The following is a 20000-nucleotide window of genomic DNA, read 5'->3' on the forward strand; positions in this document are numbered from 1 at the left end:
GACCTGAACTAAATCGCGTCCTGAGCTTTAGGCTCTCAAAAGTGTAGCTTGTAGTCTACACATGGACACAAATTGCATACTTAAATAGCCTAAGAACTATTTAAAAACTGTTTTGTTAAACTATTCAACCGTAACACTTGCCATCACGCATGCACCTCTTCCTCTCCCTCTCTCGTGCACTCACACACACGATGGCAAAGCATCCTCTTTGTGACAGGTCCCTTAACAAGCACATAGCCCATTGTGTAGACCTAGTCTATGAAAATAATTGCTATCACTTAGCTCTTGGATTAACATGATACACAGGATTTACACTTGCAAGAAATGCAAGTTGATAGACAATTGTGTATCAAAAGAAGAAAGAAAAGTTTGCATGATTAAATGCTTTTTAATTAATTTTTTGCAGCATATCGCCTTTACTACCTACCCCCCTTTTTGACAACTGACATATCGGTTTTACATATCGGTTATCGGCCTCCTGTTTTGGTAATAATTGATATCGGTATCGGCCCTGAAAAAACCATATCGGTCGATCCCTGGTCCTATCTCAACTCTAGTGCTCCTTAGTGTCCTTACTAGTATCTGAACTCCTAATGCTCCCTAGTGTCCTTACTAGTATATGTATATACTAGTGTGTGTAGGATGTTTAAATATAAATGTATTATATTTAGTCTTTTTATTTATCATGAATTTGACTAAACATTGTATTTGTTTATACCTCCTTCTTTCATTCTCTCATGTCCTCTCTCTATTCTCTCCTTCTCTCATGTCCTCTCTCCTTCCATCCCTCTTCCCCTCCCTTCCCTCTCTCTTCCCTTTCTCTCTCCCTCCCTATCCTCTCCTCTACCCTTTCTTTTTCTCTCTCTTCATCTCCCCCCCTCTCTCACTCCTTCCACCTCTCTCTATCTCTCTCTCCCTCTCTCTCCTTCCATCTCTCTCTCTTCTCTCCTTCTACCCCCCCCCTCTCTCTCTCTCTCTTTCCATCTCTCTATATCTCTCTCTGCCTCTCTCCCTCCTTCCATCTCTCTTCCCCTCTCTCTCTCTCTCTCTCTCTCTCCTTCCATCTCTCTATATCTCTCTCCCTCCTTCCATCTCTCTTCCCCCCCCTCTCTCTCTCTCTCCTTCTCTCTCTCTCTCCTTCAATCTCTCCCTCTCTCTTTTCTCTCTCTCTCTCTCCTTCCATCTCTCTCCCTCCATCTCCCTCTCTTTTCTCTCTCTCTCTCCTTTCATCTCCCTCTCTCCCTCTCTCTCCCTCCTTCCATCTCTCTTCCCCTCTCTCTCTCTCTCTCTCCTTCTCTCTCTCTCTCTCCTTCAATCTCTCCCTCTCTCTTTTCTCTCTCTCTATCCTTCCATCTCTCTCCCTCCATCTCCCTCTCTGTTTTCTCTCTCTCCTTTCATCTCTCTCTCCCTCTCTCTCCCTCCTTCCATATCTCTCTCTCTCTCTCTCTCTCTCTCTCTCTCTCTCCCCCCCTCTCTCTCTCCAGTCTGATGTGTGAGAAGCGGATCTTTGAGACGGTGAATAGCTCGCGGCACCCTTTCCTGGTGAACCTGTTTGCGTGTTTCCAGACGCCGGAGCACGTGTGCTTCGTCATGGAGTACACGGCCGGGGGCGACCTCATGATGCACATACACACCGACGTCTTCACCGAGCCACGCGCTGTGTAAGTCTGTCTGTGTGTGTGTGTGTACGTGTGTGTGTGTGTACGTGTGTGTGTTTGTGTGTGTGTGTGTATACGTGTCTGTGTGTGTGTGTGTATACGTGTGTGTGTGTGTGTGTGTATATGTGTGTGTGTGTGTGTGCGTGTGTGTGCGTGTGTATACGTGTGTGTGCGTGTGTATACGTGTGTGTGTGTGTGTATACGTGTGTGTGTGTGTGTGTGTATACATGTGTGTGTGTGTATACGTGTGTGTGTACATGTACTAACATCTGTTTGTGTGTTTTTTCAGGTTTTACGCTGCCTGTGTGGTTCTCGGCTTGCAGTTTCTCCACGATCATAAGATTGTGTATCGGTGAGTTATGCACCAAAACAAACACACACAAACAAACAAATACTCACAGTCGGATGACAGCCATGAGGGCACTGTGGTGTTGTCTAGCACACACACACACACACACACACACACACACACACACACACACACACACACACACACACAGTCTGTGGTGTTGTCTAGCACACACACACACACACACACACACACACACACACAGTCTGTGGTGTTTTCTAACACACACACACACACACAGTGGTGTTTTCTAACACACACACACACACACACACACACACACACACTCTGTGGTGTTTTCTAACATACACACACACACACACACAGTGGTGTTTTCTAACACACACACACACACACACACACACACACTCTGTGGTGTTTTCTAACATACACACACACACACACACACACACAGTGGTGTTTTCTAACACACACACACACACACACTGTGGTGTTTTCTAACACACACACACACACACACACACACACACACACTGTGGTGTTGTCTAACTAGCGTGTGTTTTCTCTCCTCTGCAGAGATCTGAAGCTGGACAACCTTCTGCTGGACACTGACGGCTACGTCAAAATCGCAGACTTTGGCCTCTGCAAAGAGGGTAGGACTGACTGTGTGTGTGTATGTGTGTGAGGTGTGTGTGTGTGTGTGTGTGTGTGTGTGTTTTTGTAGTTGGGATATAAAGATGTATTTCCTATGAGTTAGATTATGTATCGTGCTGAAGCTTCATTTATTGCAGTGCATGAAAATGCACTGTACTGTTCTTCCTAGGCTTCTACTTCTACTACTTATTATTATTCCGCTTACCACTTTTTCCGTACGCAATTTCTCTTGAATCGTTTAACCTAGAAACATCATTCAAACTTCGTAACGTAGGTATTTAAATAGACCAGGTTGCTATGACGTTTCATCTTTGTAACTTTTATGCTTTTTAAACTATTAATTAAAAACTATTCAAAATTTCCCCATAGACTTAATATTGGGCTGATGACATCACAATTGGACCAATAAACGATTCAAATTTTGTGCCAGGTGTTCAGGCCACCTGCAGCAACTGCCACTCTCAGGCTTTAAGCATACAATCTGGCTCTCTTAAAGGGGTGGTTCAGGATTTTGGACATAGGACCTCATTTCCAAGTAAGCAAGTGTGATATTTATCAGTGGAGACCGTTTTCAACACGTTTCATCCAGTCCTTCTAATTGCAGAGTTCGCAGGTGCTAGGCTAGCGCAAGTCAACGGTATGTGCTAGCCTGCCACTAAAAACAGTCTTACCCACTCCAAAGTACACCCGAGGCAAATAAATTATAACGCCAGACTATCGATGTAAATGTCTGTTTTGATAGTGTTATTTCTAGCGTTATTCTATCCTTGCATTTCAACGATCGCATTACATTTTGAGGGACTAGTTTCTTAGCAGCGGCGGAATTATACTTGCTCCGGTTAGTAGTACTGCGCCGAAAAGTAAACAGTAAAGCGCACTCCAATGGGGATACCTAGTAGTAGCATTGGTAATATCAGTCCGCCGCTGAGATTCAAAATGACTACTACCAACTTCAGGGATCAAAGTATAACTATTGCAACGCGATGCGAGGGTAGTTGTATTTCTCACACTATTCTATCAACACAGACATTTACATCGATTGTCTGGAATTTGCCTCGGGTGTACTTTGGAGTGGGTAAGACTGTCTTTAGTGGCAGGCTAGCACATACCGTTGACTTGCGCTAGCCTAGCACCTGCGAACTCTGCAATTAGAAGGACTGGATGAAACGTGTTGAAAACGGTCTTCACTGATACATATCACACTTGCTTACTTGGAAATGAGGTCTTATGTCCAAAATCCTGAACCACCCCTTTAAGACTACACTTCCTGTTCAACTGTTTCCTCTGCCCACAACTATTTTAAAATAAAAGTCCTTACTACAATAATTCCCTATTAAATAATTTAACCATTTAAACTATCCACCTATTTAACTGTTCAAACATTCTAACTATATTAAACCACCACCTACCTAGCAACCAACATAGCAACCACTTCAAGTACCCTAGCAACCATGTCAAATACCCTAGCAACAGCCTAGCAACCGCTTCCACAATTACAACCTAGCAACCAATGTAGCAACCAATGAGAGTAACCTAGCAACCAGCATAGCAACCACCACAACTAAGTCAGCAACAGCCTAGCAACCACCTCAAGTACCCTAGCAACAGCCTAGCAACCTTGTCAAATACCCTAGCAACAGCCTAGCATCATGGTTAGAATCATGGTTAGCAAACATTAGCTAAGTTAGCTAGGTAACATGGTTAACATATTTAACAATTCTAACATTAACATTGTTGACATTGTTAGCATAACTACTAGCAAACATTATTTACTACAAGTTATCTGTTTTAACACTATTTTACATGATATGTTTTGCATTTTCATGGTTATTCCTTGGAATTGCATTTCTAGTTTCCTTTCCTTTTCTTTCTCTCCCCCTTCTCTCCTTAACCTCTCTTTCTCTCTTTCCCTTCTTCCCTCTCTCTCTCTCTCTCTCTCTCTCTCTCTCCAGGTATGGGTTTCGGGGACCGCACCGGCACGTTCTGTGGCACTCCGGAGTTCCTGGCCCCCGAGGTGCTGACGGACACGTCCTACACACGAGCAGTGGACTGGTGGGGTCTGGGCGTGCTCATCTACGAGATGCTGGTGGGAGAGGTAAAGAGAGAGAGAGAGCGAGAGAGAAATGATGCAAAGCCTCTCCACACACACACACACACACACACACTCCTCTGGGCTCCTCCCCTCCTCCCCATTTTAAGCTGTTGTGCTTGTGTGCTGTTATTGCACTATTACTCTTGTTTACTCTTTTGTTTATGTGTGTGCAAAGAAGTGTGCTACATAAATAAACTTTGAATTTACTGAATAAAGATTTATATATTTCTCCTTCTCTTTCACTCTCTCTATCTATCTATTTATGTCGCTATCTCTCTCTCTCTCTCTTTCTGCCCCCTCCATTCCCCCTCTCCAGTCTCCATTCCCTGGTGATGATGAGGAGGAGGTGTTCGACAGCATAGTGAATGATGAAGTCCGTTACCCACGATTCCTCTCCAGCGAAGCCATCGGGATCATGAGACGGGTGAGGCCCGCGGGCACACACACACACACACACACACACACACACACACACACACACACTCCCTCTCTCCCTCTGTCTTTCTCTCACATACATGCACACTCTCTCCCTCTCTCTGTCTCTCTATCACACATACACACACACACACACACACTTATCTCTCCATCCCTCTCACACACACACATACGCACACACACACACACACACACTCTTACACATGATTTCCCTGTTTCAGTTGCTGCGTAGAAACCCTGAGCGTCGCCTGGGCTCCAGTGATAAGGACGCAGAGGAAGTGAAGAAGCAGCCTTTCTTCAGGGTGAGTGTGTGTGTGTGTGTGTGTATGACCATTGGTTCACAGTTTGGTTCACAGTAGGCATTTGTCTTCATTTGGGGACATGCTCTCTTTTAAAGTCAATCATATTTGAACTGCAGCTAAGGATGGTATATGAACTAATATAGTAAGCAATTAATTGTGCAGTTTGTAACTGTACTCTCTCCCCCTCTCTCTCCTTCTCTCCTCCCTCTATCCTCCTCTCTCTCCCTCTCTCCTTCTCTCCTCCTATCTCCTCCTCCCTCTCTCTCCCTCTCTCCTTTTCTCCTCCTCCCTCTCTCTCCCTCTCTCCTTTTCTCCTTCTCCCTCTATCCTCCTCTCTCCTCCTTCCACCCTCTCCCTCTCTCTTTCTCTCTCTCTGCCCTTTTCCTCTCTCCTCTCTGCTGTAGAACATCGACTGGGAGGCGTTGCTGTTGCGGAAGGTCCCTCCTCCCTTCCTGCCGTGCATCGTGGGTAAGGAGGACGTCAGCAACTTTGACGAGGAGTTCACCTCCGAGGCGCCCGCCCTGACGCCGCCCCGCGAGCCACGCCCCCTCTCCCGCAAGGACCAGGACAGCTTCAAGGACTTCGACTACGTCTCCGACCTCTGCTGAGGCGGGCGCCAGTGACCACGCCCCCACCTGCGGACGCCAGTGACCACGCCCCCACCTGCGGACGCCAGTGACCACGCCCCCAGCTGCCGTCATGCTGTGGTCAGCTGACGGAGGGGAGATGGAGACTCCTCTGGGACTGGTGGTTATTTTCTCCACTGTGACTACACACTAAACCATGAAGATGAGGAGGATGAAATGAATGAATGAATGAATGAATGAATGAGTGGGTGAATGAATGAATGAGTGGATGTATGAATGAATGAATGAATGAATGAGTGGATGTATGAATGAATGAGTGAATGAATGAATGAGTGGGTGAATGAATGAATGAGTGGATGTATGAATGAATGAATGAATGAATGAGTGGATGTATGAATGAATGAGTGAATGAATGAATGAGTGGGTGAATGAATGAATGAATGAATGAATGAATGAGTGAATGAATGAATGAATGAGTGGGTGAATGAATGAATGAATGATGAATGAATGAATGAATGAGTGGGTGAATGAATGAATGAATGAGTGAATGAATGAATGAATGAGTGGGTGAATGAATGAATGAATGAATGAGTGAATGAATAAATGAATGAGTGGGTGAATGAGAGGAGTGGGGCACAGAATGAAATGAATGAGTGAGTGAATGAATGAGTGGGTGAAGGAATGAATGAATCTGCCTCAGATAAAAGCTAACAGAGAAAAGTCTGACTTTTTTTTCTCCAGACTGGACCACTGTGGGCTGTGATTTTTAATCACGTGTGTGTTTTAAAAAAGATGCGCTCAGATGAGCCTGCAAAATCATGGGACCAATGAGCTGCCCCACATCCCCACCTTTAGAACACAGATTCCCTCTTTCCACGACAACAATCACCCCCGGCAACAGGGGTCTCCTCAGATGAGCCTGCAAAATCATGGGAACAATGAGCTGCCCCCACATCCCCACCTTTAGAACACAGATTCCCTCTCTCCACGACAACAATCACCCCCGGCAACAGGGGTCTCCTCTGAAAGAGCCTCTGGGTCTGCACTAGATCACGCACGCACACATTCTAACATGTGAAAGGCACCCTTTTCCCAAAACAAAGATGGCTGCCACTGCCACCTCAAACAGAATCGTGTTCTGACATGGATTTTGTTGTGACATTATGGAGATCCACTAGGTCCGCATTAGATCGAGACCAGATCTAACTCTAATTCTTAGAAACCTGCATTTAATATGTTTCTAGCTCAGTGCAGAAGCTGGATACCTAGACCATATTTGGAACTGGTTTTGGAGGGACTGGTCATCATTTTTGAGGTTCTAGATTTCAATCTCAATTTCTCCTTTCTGCAGACACTATTTTTTGCTATGTTTAGAGTGACAATTTCAGGTTTCTACTACAAAGCTGTGATGTTTTTTATTGAAAGATTTGACGTGTTTTTTGTTTTTTTTGTCAGACCTGGGTTGCCTTAAAATAGTTGGGTATAATGGTAGTTTATTCGAAGAAAAAAAAAAGAAGTAATTTCATCAAGGTCCACTTCATATTCGTCAGGCAACAAAACTGACTTTCCAGCAGGTTCCTATCTGCATGCCTTTCACTCGTACTGCTAGAACGAATTCAGTAGAAGAACCCAGACACCAGCTAGATGTGTTCACTCGTACTGCTAGAACGAATTCAGCAGAAGAACCCAGACCCCAGCTGGATGTGTTCACTCGTACTGCTAGAACGAATTCAGCAGAAGAACCCAGACCCCAGCTGGATGTGTTCAGGTGCCGTGCCAAGGCGAGAAGGTCGACCATTTACACAGAATTCCTCATTGGTTCATTTTAACTCTGAAGGATGACGATCAGTCACTAAGGACTTTGCAGACTTTGTTCACACTTGAGAAGAGAACCTCACCTCCCTACACACACACACACACACACACACACACACACACACACACACACACACACACACACACACTCGTATGTACACTGTGACTAATTAAGAGCTGGTGGGTAAATCTAGAGAGTCATGCCTTGACCCTTAAGCAGGGGAGTTTTGAACATTCTGTTCCGCAACAATGTAAGGTTCTAAAATTCCATGTTCAATTCCATGAAGATACCCGGATATTCTTTAGAACGTTCAATTTCCAACGTTCCCGTCACACCGGCTTAAGGGCCAATTATGTAACTCCTCACTCCCTGACGGACGTGTTGTTGCTGTTGCTGTTGTTGTTCTGGTTTGTCTATTTTTATTGTTATTTTCTTTCCTCCTCTTGTTTTTATTTTTGAATTTCCTGAAATGTGGTAAAGGGGTTCAGGGGACTCATTGTTGCCTATGTTACCATAGCAATACCAACCTGTGAAAGACAGATAGCGGATGGGCCATGTATGTTCCCTCTTCTGCAGCCAGTGTAACTGTGTCCTTGTCTGAGCTACATTTGGGGGGGGGGGGCGCTCCAATAACATGGAGGTCAATGACAAACCCAGCTAAGTTAAAGGAACACACTAATGTTTTGGGAAATTGAATTAGCTTATTTGTTGTCTACCCAAGAGTTCGATTAAGAGGATGCATATATTTTTGTAGATGCCAAATAAGCTAACTTCCTCTGAGTTTCAGCAGTAAATCTGCTAATAGAAGAGTATCATGGTTTATGTTTTTACCATATGGCTCCTATATTAGGAGGTTTACTGCTTACTCTGAGTTAACTCAGACAGGCTTGTCACTTAGCAACACCCCCTACCCTTCAGCTAGACCAGAGTTAACGAGGTAACAAGTTAACAAGTCTCTGTTCTGATTTCAGTAGTACTGTTGTCATTGGTTCCTTCCGTATGGATAAATGAAGTGTGTGATTTAGTCTTCTGATTTTAGTTTTTTTTTTGTTTGTTTTTTTTAAACAACACATTATGTGAGAGTGTATGTAAACGTCTCCATGGTAACTAAGGGCTCCGTTTGAAACAACGAGACTGTGTGAAGACCAGTGGTGGGATTATCATTGGACTGATTCTTGGGCTTCAGTGGAATGATAAACTTTTACAAGAAACAAAACTGCATGCATTTGTCCTCTGTTTTAACAGGTGTCTGTGTGTGTTGAATAGTAATGTGTGTTCATGGCTCTGCATCACACACACAACTCGCATGTTTTATTTAGTCCACTGCACCTGAAGCAAATTATTTGTATAATACAAATTATATTATTTGTTTATTTCTGCTCGAACAGGTCATATATAATAATATCTATCTTTTTCCGCTCCACCAGGTCATATATAATAATATCTCTATCTTTTCCGTTCCAACAGGTCATATATATAATAATATCTCTATCTAAAGCACCTCATTTCACAATCACAATTTTAATTGATCAAGCAGAGTCATTTAATTGTCATTTAATATAATGAATGGTGTGTATTATAAAAAAGAAAATCCACTAGATGGCACTTAAGGTGCTTATTATTGGGAATATAGGACACATCATTTCCACGTGGGTTAGTCAGCCGAACTATTCAAACAGCTAGCTGTGTTAGGAGCCAGTAAATCAGTCAGCTAAACTATTCAAATTAACTGTGTTAGGAGCCAGTGCACTCCAGTCTCCCTAAGGGCCCGAATAGCCCTGTATACTGTGGGCTACGAGCACCAGAGCGAGAGTATAAGTATATATACTCTTGATCCCGTGCAGCGCTCGGGTAGCAGTGAGGGGTTAGGTGCCTTGCTCAAGGGCACTTCAGCCGTTCCTACTGGTCGGGGTTCGAACCAGCAACCCTCCGGTTACAAGTCCAAAGCGCTAACCAGTAGGCCACGGCTGCCCCAATAATACCTGTTTATACTGTGGGCCATCAGCCCAGGCACATTCTGATTCTGATTGGCCTAGGCCAGTGGTTCTCAAATGGGGGTACGTGAAGCCACTCCAGGGGGTACGTGAGATTTTAAAATATACATATATTTAAAAAGTAGAATCCATGCAAAAAATATTTTAAAACAATTATTTAATAAATATTTCAGGAAATATAAGTTCATAAAATTTATTTTATATTTCAGTAGGCTATTCAATTTCATTATCCACAGAGTCCCCCCCATACCAGGATGGTTCGACCCAACCTGTCACATGCCACCCGCCATCACCTGTCACTGTCAAAACTCAAACAATGGAGTCGTGGTTGAAGCATAGCGGTAATTCTTGTGAAAACACGATGGACAGTGCTCTGTTTTAAGTCTTTTTTTCTCAACTAAAATGCTTTGCGCTGGTTAGGGGGTACTTGGCTGTAAAAATATTTAACAGGGGCACATCACTGAAAAAAGGTTGAGAACCACTGGCCTAGGCTATGAGCACCAGGGCGAGAGCTCCTGCTGGGAGTTCAAGCATCGTTTTTGGCCCCCAGTATAAACCGGGCTAATATAATCCTGTATCTGTGTCATCGACGCGCTCAAATGTGCACGGAGGAGTATTCCTCTTCCTAAACCCAACGTCCCTCCGATGGCCGACATGTGGCCTCTGCAGTGTCCTCAGTTTCCACTGGGTGGCACTGTGGTACAGGTTTGCAGAGCTGGGTTTGTTGTGTCCGGTTGTGTCCCACGCTGGCAGACTTTCTAAGAGACGGCACTGAAAAAATCGGGGTTGTTAGTTTGTGAGAAACTTGCATAAAAGAGAGCAGTTGAAACTTCGGGGGGAATTCACTTTACAACAAGCAAAAAAATAACTATTTACGCACACACAGACACGGTTATTTTTACTTTCATTAGGAGGGTCTTAATTAGTGGGTGTGGATGGGTGGTGGTGTCAGTTTATCAGTGTAGCATGTAAACTTTAATTTTTTTTACCTGAATGATGTGACTTTTTATATAGGCAGAACATTTTTGGAGACATATTAAGCCCATATTTATTCATACCCCAATTTTGATTCAATTTTATGTGTAATTTGAATGTTTTGAAAAATATATATTATTATTTAGTACATACAACTATAGGCCTAAGCTATATCATATTTTATCTGATTCCTGGCCGGAGACACAAAGAAATACAGAAACTAAATATTTTTTGGCTATGAGCAATCCGGCTATTGATTGATTATTTATCTCTCTGTCTCTACTAAACGTATGTTTTAGGCTGGCTGAGTAAGTATATATAACCACACATAGGCATTAGGCCTAGGCTACTAGTTCCATTCATTTCCCGACATGAGAAGCCCCCGTATGTAAATCCTATGTCCATCCCGGGTAGCATGTCACTGTTTTTTTCCCCTGCAGCACTATTCCAATAGACCTCTTAGGCTTTGCAGGATTGGGATCAAAAGCAGGTTTGCTTTTAATAAACTACTTGGATAGCTGAAGATTCGCAGCGGGGCAAACGGGACTGCCACATCACAAATGCGGCACTGAGATTTGTAGGTCCTCCAGTATCCCAGGGTTCCGCACCGCACCTAGACGCAGGCTAGAATAAGATAGGCGCTCTCGATGGTGCGCAATTTTTCAAGATGTCGTCGCTGGAACAGAGACTCTCCCGAATCGAGGAGAAATTGAAGCAGGAAAATAAAGAAGCTAGGCGAAGAATTGACCTTAATATCGACATGAGTCCACAACGATCGCGTCCAAGGCCAAGTAAGTGTCGCTCTGAAAGGGGAAAGGTTGCGGGAACGGGGACCGCGAAGAAACGGGGAAAGGAGAGGGGAGGGTGGAGAGGAGAGGGGGCAATGTAATTGAGATAGCTAGCCAGAAGGCTACGGAGGCTACGCGTATAAACAAACACGACCCACGAATGTTCAGCAGTCGTAAACATTCAACATGACCGCTCAATCTAAATTCCTTTTCGACACACAGGTGCAGTTAGAATCCTAGCTACAGTGATAAAGTTAGTTACATTGTATTCAGAGGTTAGGCAACGTATAACCACGTCCTGAACAAGGTTTTTGTCCCACTAACATTAGTTAAAAGTGGGCTGACGTTAGCAGGCCCCGTTAACTGTCATATATGATAGTTTGTGCTGGATGTTTTCTAAGGTTATCCCCCCGCAACTATCGAGTGGCACTGGTTGATTTTGACCATTACCACTATTACTGACAACCAGACAATGTTTTCGTATCAGCAATAACGTTATTCAAGCCAATGTTATGCCTGTCAAGATGGTAGCTACGGGGCTAACTTTAGTAGCCTGTTTAGGTAAGATGGCTAGCGAACAGTTTAGCTTATTGGCTAGCGTTATCGTAGAAGCATACATATAATCTCCTGGTAAAATGTGGATTATGAACTTGGTGACAAGCGTGGGATATTATTGCAGTTCCAAATATTTAACTAAATACACCGCCTCTGTCCGAATTTAACACATTTGAACCTGGTTTGAAGCAGACATAACGTTAGCAGTCCGCTAGCTACCTATCTCAGCTAGCAATTTTTGGCATGACGCTTGGTAATCAGCAAGCCAGCGTCAAACTGAGAGCTGGATCCATTCGCAGCGCCTTGTTGGGTCTTCCGCCAGTTAATCACTGTCAAAGGCGGATTTTAGCACCCTGATGTTCGCGTGAATCCACGAGCGGAGAAACCGACAGCGAGACGTCCAAGGAGACGGCGACACTTCTGCACCGGCCTCTGGGCGAAACGCTGGGCAGAAATAACGCAAATACTTCTCCTGTAACCGCAGTTTGGCAAGCCTCTACAACGATTTGTGTCCATTTATTGTAGGCTATTTATAGACCGCACGGAGGTACTAGTTGAAACAGCCTTATACTAATTTACCTCGTGTAGTATTGTGTATACTCCTCTGTTGTGTTTGACACTAATTCACACCATTTCGATTCATACAGAAGATCTCCCCACTAAGATCGAAGAGATTGAAGATCTCCTTACTGTGTGTGTGTGTGTGTGTGTGTGTGTGTGTGTGTGTGTTTTAATGTACATTGCTGTCCTGTCATCCTTGATATTCTTGTTTGGAACAAAATGACAGCAGTATGTGTGATGGAGTGAGTCGTCTTGGCTACTTCTTTGACTGTCTCTTTCTTTTATGAATGACATCTTGCAATCTGTAGTATAATTGACGTTAGTCACTTTGGATAGAAGCACCTGCTAAAGCTAAATGAATATATGTCAAATAAATAGTGAGTGAGAGAGAGGGAGGGAGTGAGAGTGAGTGATGTGCATAGTTTGACAGGAGGTTGTTGTCGGAATGAACTGGCGTTTTAAGAAGTAACCCAAGGCAACCAAGAGAAGCAGCCTTATATTTCACTCGTGTGTGTGCTCTCCTGTCTGTAGTTGTCGTGATCCAGTTTTACTGTGTGTGCATGCTCTCCTGTCTGTAGTTGTCGTGATCCAGTAGTAGGCTACTGTGTGTGTGCGCGCTCTCCTGTCTCCTGTCTGTAGCTATCGTAATCCAGTAGTACTGTGTGTGTGAGTGTGTTAGTTCTCTCTCTTGTGTGTAGTTATTGTGTGTGTTAGGTAGAAATGTGTGTGTGTGGGGGGGTTGGGTGTTTTCTCTCTCCTGTCTGTAGTTATTGTGTGTGTGTTGGGTAGTAATGTGCTTGTGTGTGTGTGTTTGGGTAGTAATGTGTGTGTGGGGTAGTAATGTATGTGTGGGATAGTAATGTGCGTGTGTGTGTGCGCGCGTTGGGTAATAATATGCGTGTGTGTGTGTGTATTGGGTAGTAATGTGCGTGTGTGTGTGTGTGTGTGTGTGTTGGGTAGTAATGTGCGTGTGTTTGCATTTATGTGTGTTGGATAGTAATGTGCGTGTGTGTGTGTGTGTTGGTTAGTAATGTGTGTCCGTCTGTGTTGGGTAGTAATGTTCGTGTGTGTGTGTGTTGGGTAGTAATGTGCGTGTGTGTGTTGGGTAGTAATGTGTGTGCGTGTGTGTGTGTTGGGTAGTAATGTGCGTGTTTTTGCGTGTGTGTTGGGTAGTAACGTGCGTGCGTGTGTTGGGTAGTAATGTGCGTGCGTGTGTGTGTTGGGTAGTAATGTGCGTGCGTGTGTGTGTTGGGTAGTAATGTGCATGTGTGTGTGTGTTGGGTAGTAATGTGCGTGTGTGTTGGGTAGTAATGTGCGTGCGTGTGTATGTGTTGGGTAGTAATGTGCGTGCGTGTGTTGGGTAGTAATGTGTGTGTGTGTGTGTGTGTGTGTGTTGGGTAGTAATGTGCGTGCGTGTGTGTGTGTTGGGTAGTAATGTGTGTGTGTGTGTGTGTTGGGTAGTAATGCGTGTGTGTGTGTTCTCTCTCCCGCTGTAGTTATCGTGATCCAGCTCAGTCCTGCTCCAGCCCCCTCTCAGCGTGCAGGTATCATTCACTCATCCACCTCTGCCTCTCTATCCCCCTCTTTCCCTCTCTCCACCTCTCAGCGTGCAGGTATCATTCACTCATCCACCTCTGCCTCTCTATCCCCCTCTTTCCCTCTCTCCACCTCTCAGCGTGCAGGTATCATTCACTCATCCACCTCTGCCTCTCTATCCCCCTCTTTCCCTCTCTCCACCTCTCAGTGTGCAGGTATCATTCACTCATCCACCTCTGCCTCTCTATCCCCCTCTTTCCCTCTCTCCACCTCTGCCTGTCTCTTTCTTTCTTTCTTTCTTTCTTTCTTTCTTTCTTCAGGGTTTCTATCATTCTTTCCCTCTCGATCTTACTTTCTATCTCTCTGTTATTCCTCCTTTCTTCATTTTCATTCGCTTGCTCTCTATCTCTTTGTCTGTCTTCATTGTCTTTCTTTCATTCTCTTGTTCAAGTCCCATATTGTGCAAATTCCACGTTTTCAGTGCTTGCTCACGGTCTGGGATGGCTATCAATGCAAAATCACCAAAAAGACAAAACTTTGTTTTTTTTATGGGCTGTAGTTTGTTTGTTTATGGGCTGTAGTTCAGTGAGCCGTTCAGAACGTAGAATCTTGCGGCACGTTGAATAAAACCGCCTCGATTCGGCCTACCTGGACCAAATCTCCGCTCTCAGCTGCAGAAGGAAAGTGCGATAGCGTTTTATCCCGCAAGCTTGCGGCATGTTTCCAAAATGACGAAGCACAGCCACCATGTGACAGGTTTGTGTCTGTGCAGAGTAGGGCTGTCACTTTTGTGAAAAAATCCTGTTCGATTTTTGAGACATAAGTGTTCATTGAATCGATTGTAAAATCGATTTTTCATGTCTAAAGACGTTTCCATTTTCAACGCAAATATAGGCCAATTCACAAACAACTAAAAGGCATTAGGACGAACGTAAAGAGGGCGCTTGTAGACGCAAGCCAGCAATATTTCTGATGATTTATTGGCATGAAGTTTCGTGCCTGCAGTACTGCTGCAGGCTTCAACGTACCTGTGTCTGTGTTTACGATTAGAAATTTCAAACAAATTTCGCCTAAGTAGAACTCGTTTGCACAGTTTGCATAGCCTACCGCTTTTGTTCTTCTCCATAGTTTGATATAAATCCGAAGTACTTCCACATCGAACTCCTCCTATCACTCGTCTCTCTCATGTCACACAGGTTGATCGCGTTGTCCTCCATTTTTTGGCAAAACACGAGCAGCACAGCAGCTGATTGAAACAGCTGTTTCCGGTGCGTAAAATTGGTGGGAATATTCTTTTTAGCTTTCGCAATGCTTACTGCACTTCGGAATTATTTTATATTCTTATATTCTTGTTTGTGAATTTTGTTACATCTATCCTTTTTATTTGTTTAATTCGTTTAAAATGAATAGTGTACATATTTGGTTAAAATCGATTCCTTATTTTAGTTTTCGAAACTTGTGTTGTTTGGTCCAATCGATTGTGCAATCGATTTTCGAACGTAAAGTGACAGCCCTAGTGCAGAGCAAGAGGACCCTGGATATCTAGACGCAACCTAGCGGCAGCAAATGTAATTTGCAGCCAGGAGCAACTAAACTATAAAACAGATGTTTTATAAGCTACTTGCTAAAATGGATAGTTCCGGTCCTTGATTATGATTATGCTAAATCGTATTCGATGCGGTTGTAAAATCCGACACAAACATACACCTTGACCTTGTTTCGTTATACAGTACTGCGCTACCGCAACTTCATACAAATGCTAGAGCAGCTGCGTCTTGACGTTGCTTGGCAACCATTCAGAAACATTCAGAAATATATGCGCGCGTCAACAATGCGCCTTAGCTGTTCTAAACTCGGTGGAACCTACGGCCTCTCGGGTCTTATTCCTTAAACCATTTTAGAAAGCAATAAGCCACTCGAGTCCGTAGGTTCCACTGATTTTAGAACAGCTAAGGGGGGTTTTAGGCACTTTGATGCCTACGGCCTCTCAGGGCTTATTGCTTAAATTTAAAATTGTGGAAAATGGCTGAAATGGGACCTTTAATATCCATCAGGAGTGACTCTGCGTTCTTAACCTTCACCTCCTCTTATCTGTGCTCTTAACCTCTGCTTCACCTCCTCTGCTTCACCTCCTCTGCTTCCCCTCCTCTGCTTCCCCTCCTCTGCTTCACCTCCTCTGCTTCACCTCCTCTGCTTCACCTTCTCTTATCTGTGCTCTTAACCTCTGCTTCACCTCCTCTGCTTCCCCTCCTCTGCTTCCCCTCCTCTGCTTCACCTCCTCTGCTTCACCTCCTCTGCTTCACCTCCTCTGCTTCACCTTCTCTTATCTGTGCTCTTAACCTCTGCTTCACCTCCTCTGCTTCACCTCCTCTGCTTCACCTCCTCTGCTTCACCTCCTCTGCTTCACCTTCTCTTATCTGTGCTCTTAACCTCTGCTTCACCTCCTCTGCTTCACCTCCTCTGCTTCACCTCCTCTGCTAACCCCTCCTCTGCTTCCCCTCCTCTGCTTCACCTCCTCTGTCAGGGCTGCACTCTAACCTCTGCTTCACCTCCTCTTATCCGTCAGGGCTGCACTTCACCTTCATCTTTCATCCTGTCTTCCTCCTTTACCGTATATTCTTCCCTCACCCATCCCTTTCTTCATCTTTCATTCTTTCTCCCTCTTTTACTGTCTATTCTTCTCTTATCCCTCTCTTTATTTCTTCTTCCCTCTTTTCTCTGTTCATGTCTTCATCCCAACCCCCCCCCCCCCCCCCCTCCCCTGTGAGTGAGAGGCAGTGGCAGGTGTGTGTGTGTGTGTGTGTGTGTGTGTGTGTGTGTGTTCAGTATGCGATGAGACATTAACCTGGTCTGCTGTTCGTGTGGAGACACTGTGCATGTGGCTTACTGCACGTCATTGGCAGATACCTCACACCGCACACACCAGATACCTCACACCGCACACACCAGATACCTCACACCGCACACACCAGATACCTCACACCACACACTAGATACTCTCACACCTTTCACACCAGATACCTCACACCGCACACACCAGATACCTCACACCGCACACACCAGATACTCTCACACCTTTCACACCAGATACCTCACACCGCACACACACACTCATACATACTCAACACATACACACGTACACACACTCATACATACTCAACATACACAATCAACACACATCCACACACACACACTCAACGCACCTCAACACACACACACACACACACACACAGAGAGAATCAAACGTTCATGACGGAACTCCCCATAGCATTGTAGGGGTGCAGAACAGCCTGCTCTTCTTTCAGTCGTGTTGTCTGTGCATCCTCGCTCTCTCTCTCTCTCTCTCTCTCTGCACGTTGCTGGCTGGATGGTGCATCAGGAAGCGGTTGCCAGGTTCCTCACTAACCATCTCTCCCTCTTCTAAACAAACAAACACTTTATTCCCTACAGGTACCTTCATCTCTCTCTCTCTCTCTCTCTCTCTCTCTCTCTCTCTCTCTCTCTTTCTCTCTCTCTCTCCCTCTCTATCTATCTTTCTCTCTCTGTCTCTATCTTTCCCTCTCTCTGTCTCTCTGTCTATCTATCTCTTTCTTTCTCTGTCTCTCTCTGTCTCTCTATCTCTCTCTCTCACTTTCTTTTCCTCTCTCTATCTCTCTCTCTCTCTGTCTCTCTCTCTGTGTCTCTCTCTCTCTCTCTCTCTCTCCAACAGGTCATCTGGAAAGACAGATGAGACCCATTTTCTGACTGTTTTCCCCTCCCCTTTATTAAAGCTGCTGTTCCTCCCCTTTAAGACACAGACGCTCCCAGATACGTCGGGCCTTTCCTAAACTAGACACCCCCCCCCCTCCCCCCCCCCCGTTACGCTATTCACTTGCTGCACACTACCACTTAACAGTTATTGGTGTTCCCTTTAATATGGCGGACCCTCCACCAACGGAGTGCAAGTGCCAAGGGAGAGGGCGAAGGAACTAGTTTCAGAAAGGCCCGTGCAGACTCTCCTGGTGCCCAGCAGCTCCATGAGCCCATTCTGACCAATCAGGTTGTGTTTCCCATCCATTAAGAGCCCATTCTGACCAATCAGGTCGTGTTTCCCATCCATGAAGAGCCCATTCTGACCAATCAGGTCAGGTTGTGTCAACCTGTGTTTTGAACCTATTCTGACCAATCAGAAAGGCTCCTACAGACTCATGTACTGAGCCCATTCTGACCAATCAGGTCGTGGTTCCCATCCATTAAGAGCCCATTCTGCCCAATCAGGTCGTGTTTCCCATCCATTAAGAGCCCATTCTGACCAATCAGGTCAGGTTGTGTCACGCTGTGTTGTGAACCTATTCTGACCAATCAGGTCTTGTTTCTCATCGATTAAGGATCTGTTCTGACCAATCAGGTTGTGTCGCCTTCATTTAAGAACTGGTTCTGTGTGGCATGGTCCGTCCCTGGTGTGATAGGTAATCTCCAGAACCAGCAAGGTATGTGGGAATGTGTCCTTCCCTTTAAGACTGGGGCGAATAAACCTGGTTTTCCCCTTTAAGACTGGGGCGAATATACATAGTTTTCCCCTTTTAAAGGTGCGATTTGTAGGATTGTTACAGAACGTTCTGTAGGCCAAAATCAAAACACTGGTGAACATTCTCAAGACTTCTAGATGCGAGCCTCTTCTGGGTTGCCAGATGTAATGAAGACTTAGCTAACGTTAGTTGACCTGCAGCTGCTTTAACGTTTCTCCAACCATGACCCAGCTACACATTACGGAAACAGTGAAAACAAAAAATACCTCTCTAACCAACGTAACATATTTAGCTGAAGTTAGCGATGCAGATGAAGTTTAGCCTAGGCTACCTGTTGTGGAGAAATATGGCCAGCTCTGCACCAGACTTGATATTCTTCGTTTGACGAAGACGTCACCATCTCAGGAAGCTCCTCCGATGTCCACTTAATTTGTTTCTTGTTTTAATTTTGGAAATTTGCCTGCCTCTCGTAGGCGTTCATGACTACAACTGACAGCTGTTGACATTTGGCCTTTGCTAATTTGGCATCCCAAATAGGAGGACGCGCTAGCCCATTATTAATACGCTATTCTAGAATTAATCGTTCAAAACATAAACAAAAATTCCAATAGATTCCGCCCCGTAACTCATTTATTTTTTTATGGATTTTACGGGGCTTTACGGGTTAGAGTAATGTTGTCAAATAAGCCAATACTTCAATTCATTGTGTTTCCTTACTCTCTGACAACATATGGTGATCATTTTTGGAATGGTTACAGTTTATTTTCCATTATTTCCTACATACTGGTCCTTTAAGACTAGGGCGAATAAACATGGTTTTCCCCTGTAAGACTGGGGCGAATATACATGGTTTTCCCCTTTAACTCATTGAGTGCCAAAAATGTAATATTACGTTTGTCCTTCCCATGCATTGAGTGCCAAAAACGTAATATTACGTTTTAAGTTTTTTTTTTAAATTACGAAACTAGACACTCTTAACACGTACCTTATATGTGATTTTGGGAACTCTGTGATGAATGGAAATGAAATATATGACAATCGAAAACTCCTGAAAACGCACAATCTGGACATTTTATCTGGACATTTTATCTTAACTCGCTTGCCGCTTTGGGTCGAATCAGTGACGCATGCACGTCAGGTCAAAACCAGGCCATTTTCGTGGGTCTATCACTAGGTGGCTGTCTCGCCAGGTCTCGCTGATACACGGTTTGCACCCACTGAGAGCTTAA

At 44.5% G+C, this 20000-nt stretch overlaps 2 protein-coding genes across 2 annotated transcripts in view; both read left to right on the plus strand.

The window, feature by feature from the left end:
• The window catches only part of LOC143135914 (serine/threonine-protein kinase N1-like), a 33323-nt gene extending 24256 nt beyond the window's left edge, over positions 1 to 9067 (plus strand). The window contains exons 15-21 of the mRNA XM_076296278.1: positions 1485 to 1661; positions 1948 to 2010; positions 2545 to 2621; positions 4575 to 4717; positions 5031 to 5138; positions 5371 to 5451; positions 5856 to 9067. Of these exons, the coding sequence (XP_076152393.1) occupies positions 1485 to 1661; positions 1948 to 2010; positions 2545 to 2621; positions 4575 to 4717; positions 5031 to 5138; positions 5371 to 5451; positions 5856 to 6059 (853 nt within the window). The 3' untranslated portion in view covers positions 6060 to 9067. The remainder of the gene's footprint in view (positions 1 to 1484; positions 1662 to 1947; positions 2011 to 2544; positions 2622 to 4574; positions 4718 to 5030; positions 5139 to 5370; positions 5452 to 5855) is intronic.
• Positions 9068 to 11490: 2423 nt separating this feature from the next.
• Positions 11491 to 20000, plus strand: part of map2k7 (mitogen-activated protein kinase kinase 7) — a 22794-nt gene continuing 14284 nt past the window's right edge. The window contains exons 1-2 of the mRNA XM_076296575.1: positions 11491 to 11614; positions 14224 to 14271. Of these exons, the coding sequence (XP_076152690.1) occupies positions 11491 to 11614; positions 14224 to 14271 (172 nt within the window). The remainder of the gene's footprint in view (positions 11615 to 14223; positions 14272 to 20000) is intronic.

Source organism: Alosa pseudoharengus, unplaced genomic scaffold, assembly GCF_046254945.1.
Source record: "Alosa pseudoharengus isolate Yale_2024_CS ecotype anadromous, Long Island Sound unplaced genomic scaffold, YU_APseudo_1.1 YU_APseudo_1.1_scf_1, whole genome shotgun sequence".
NCBI lineage: Eukaryota > Metazoa > Chordata > Actinopteri > Clupeiformes > Clupeidae > Alosa > Alosa pseudoharengus.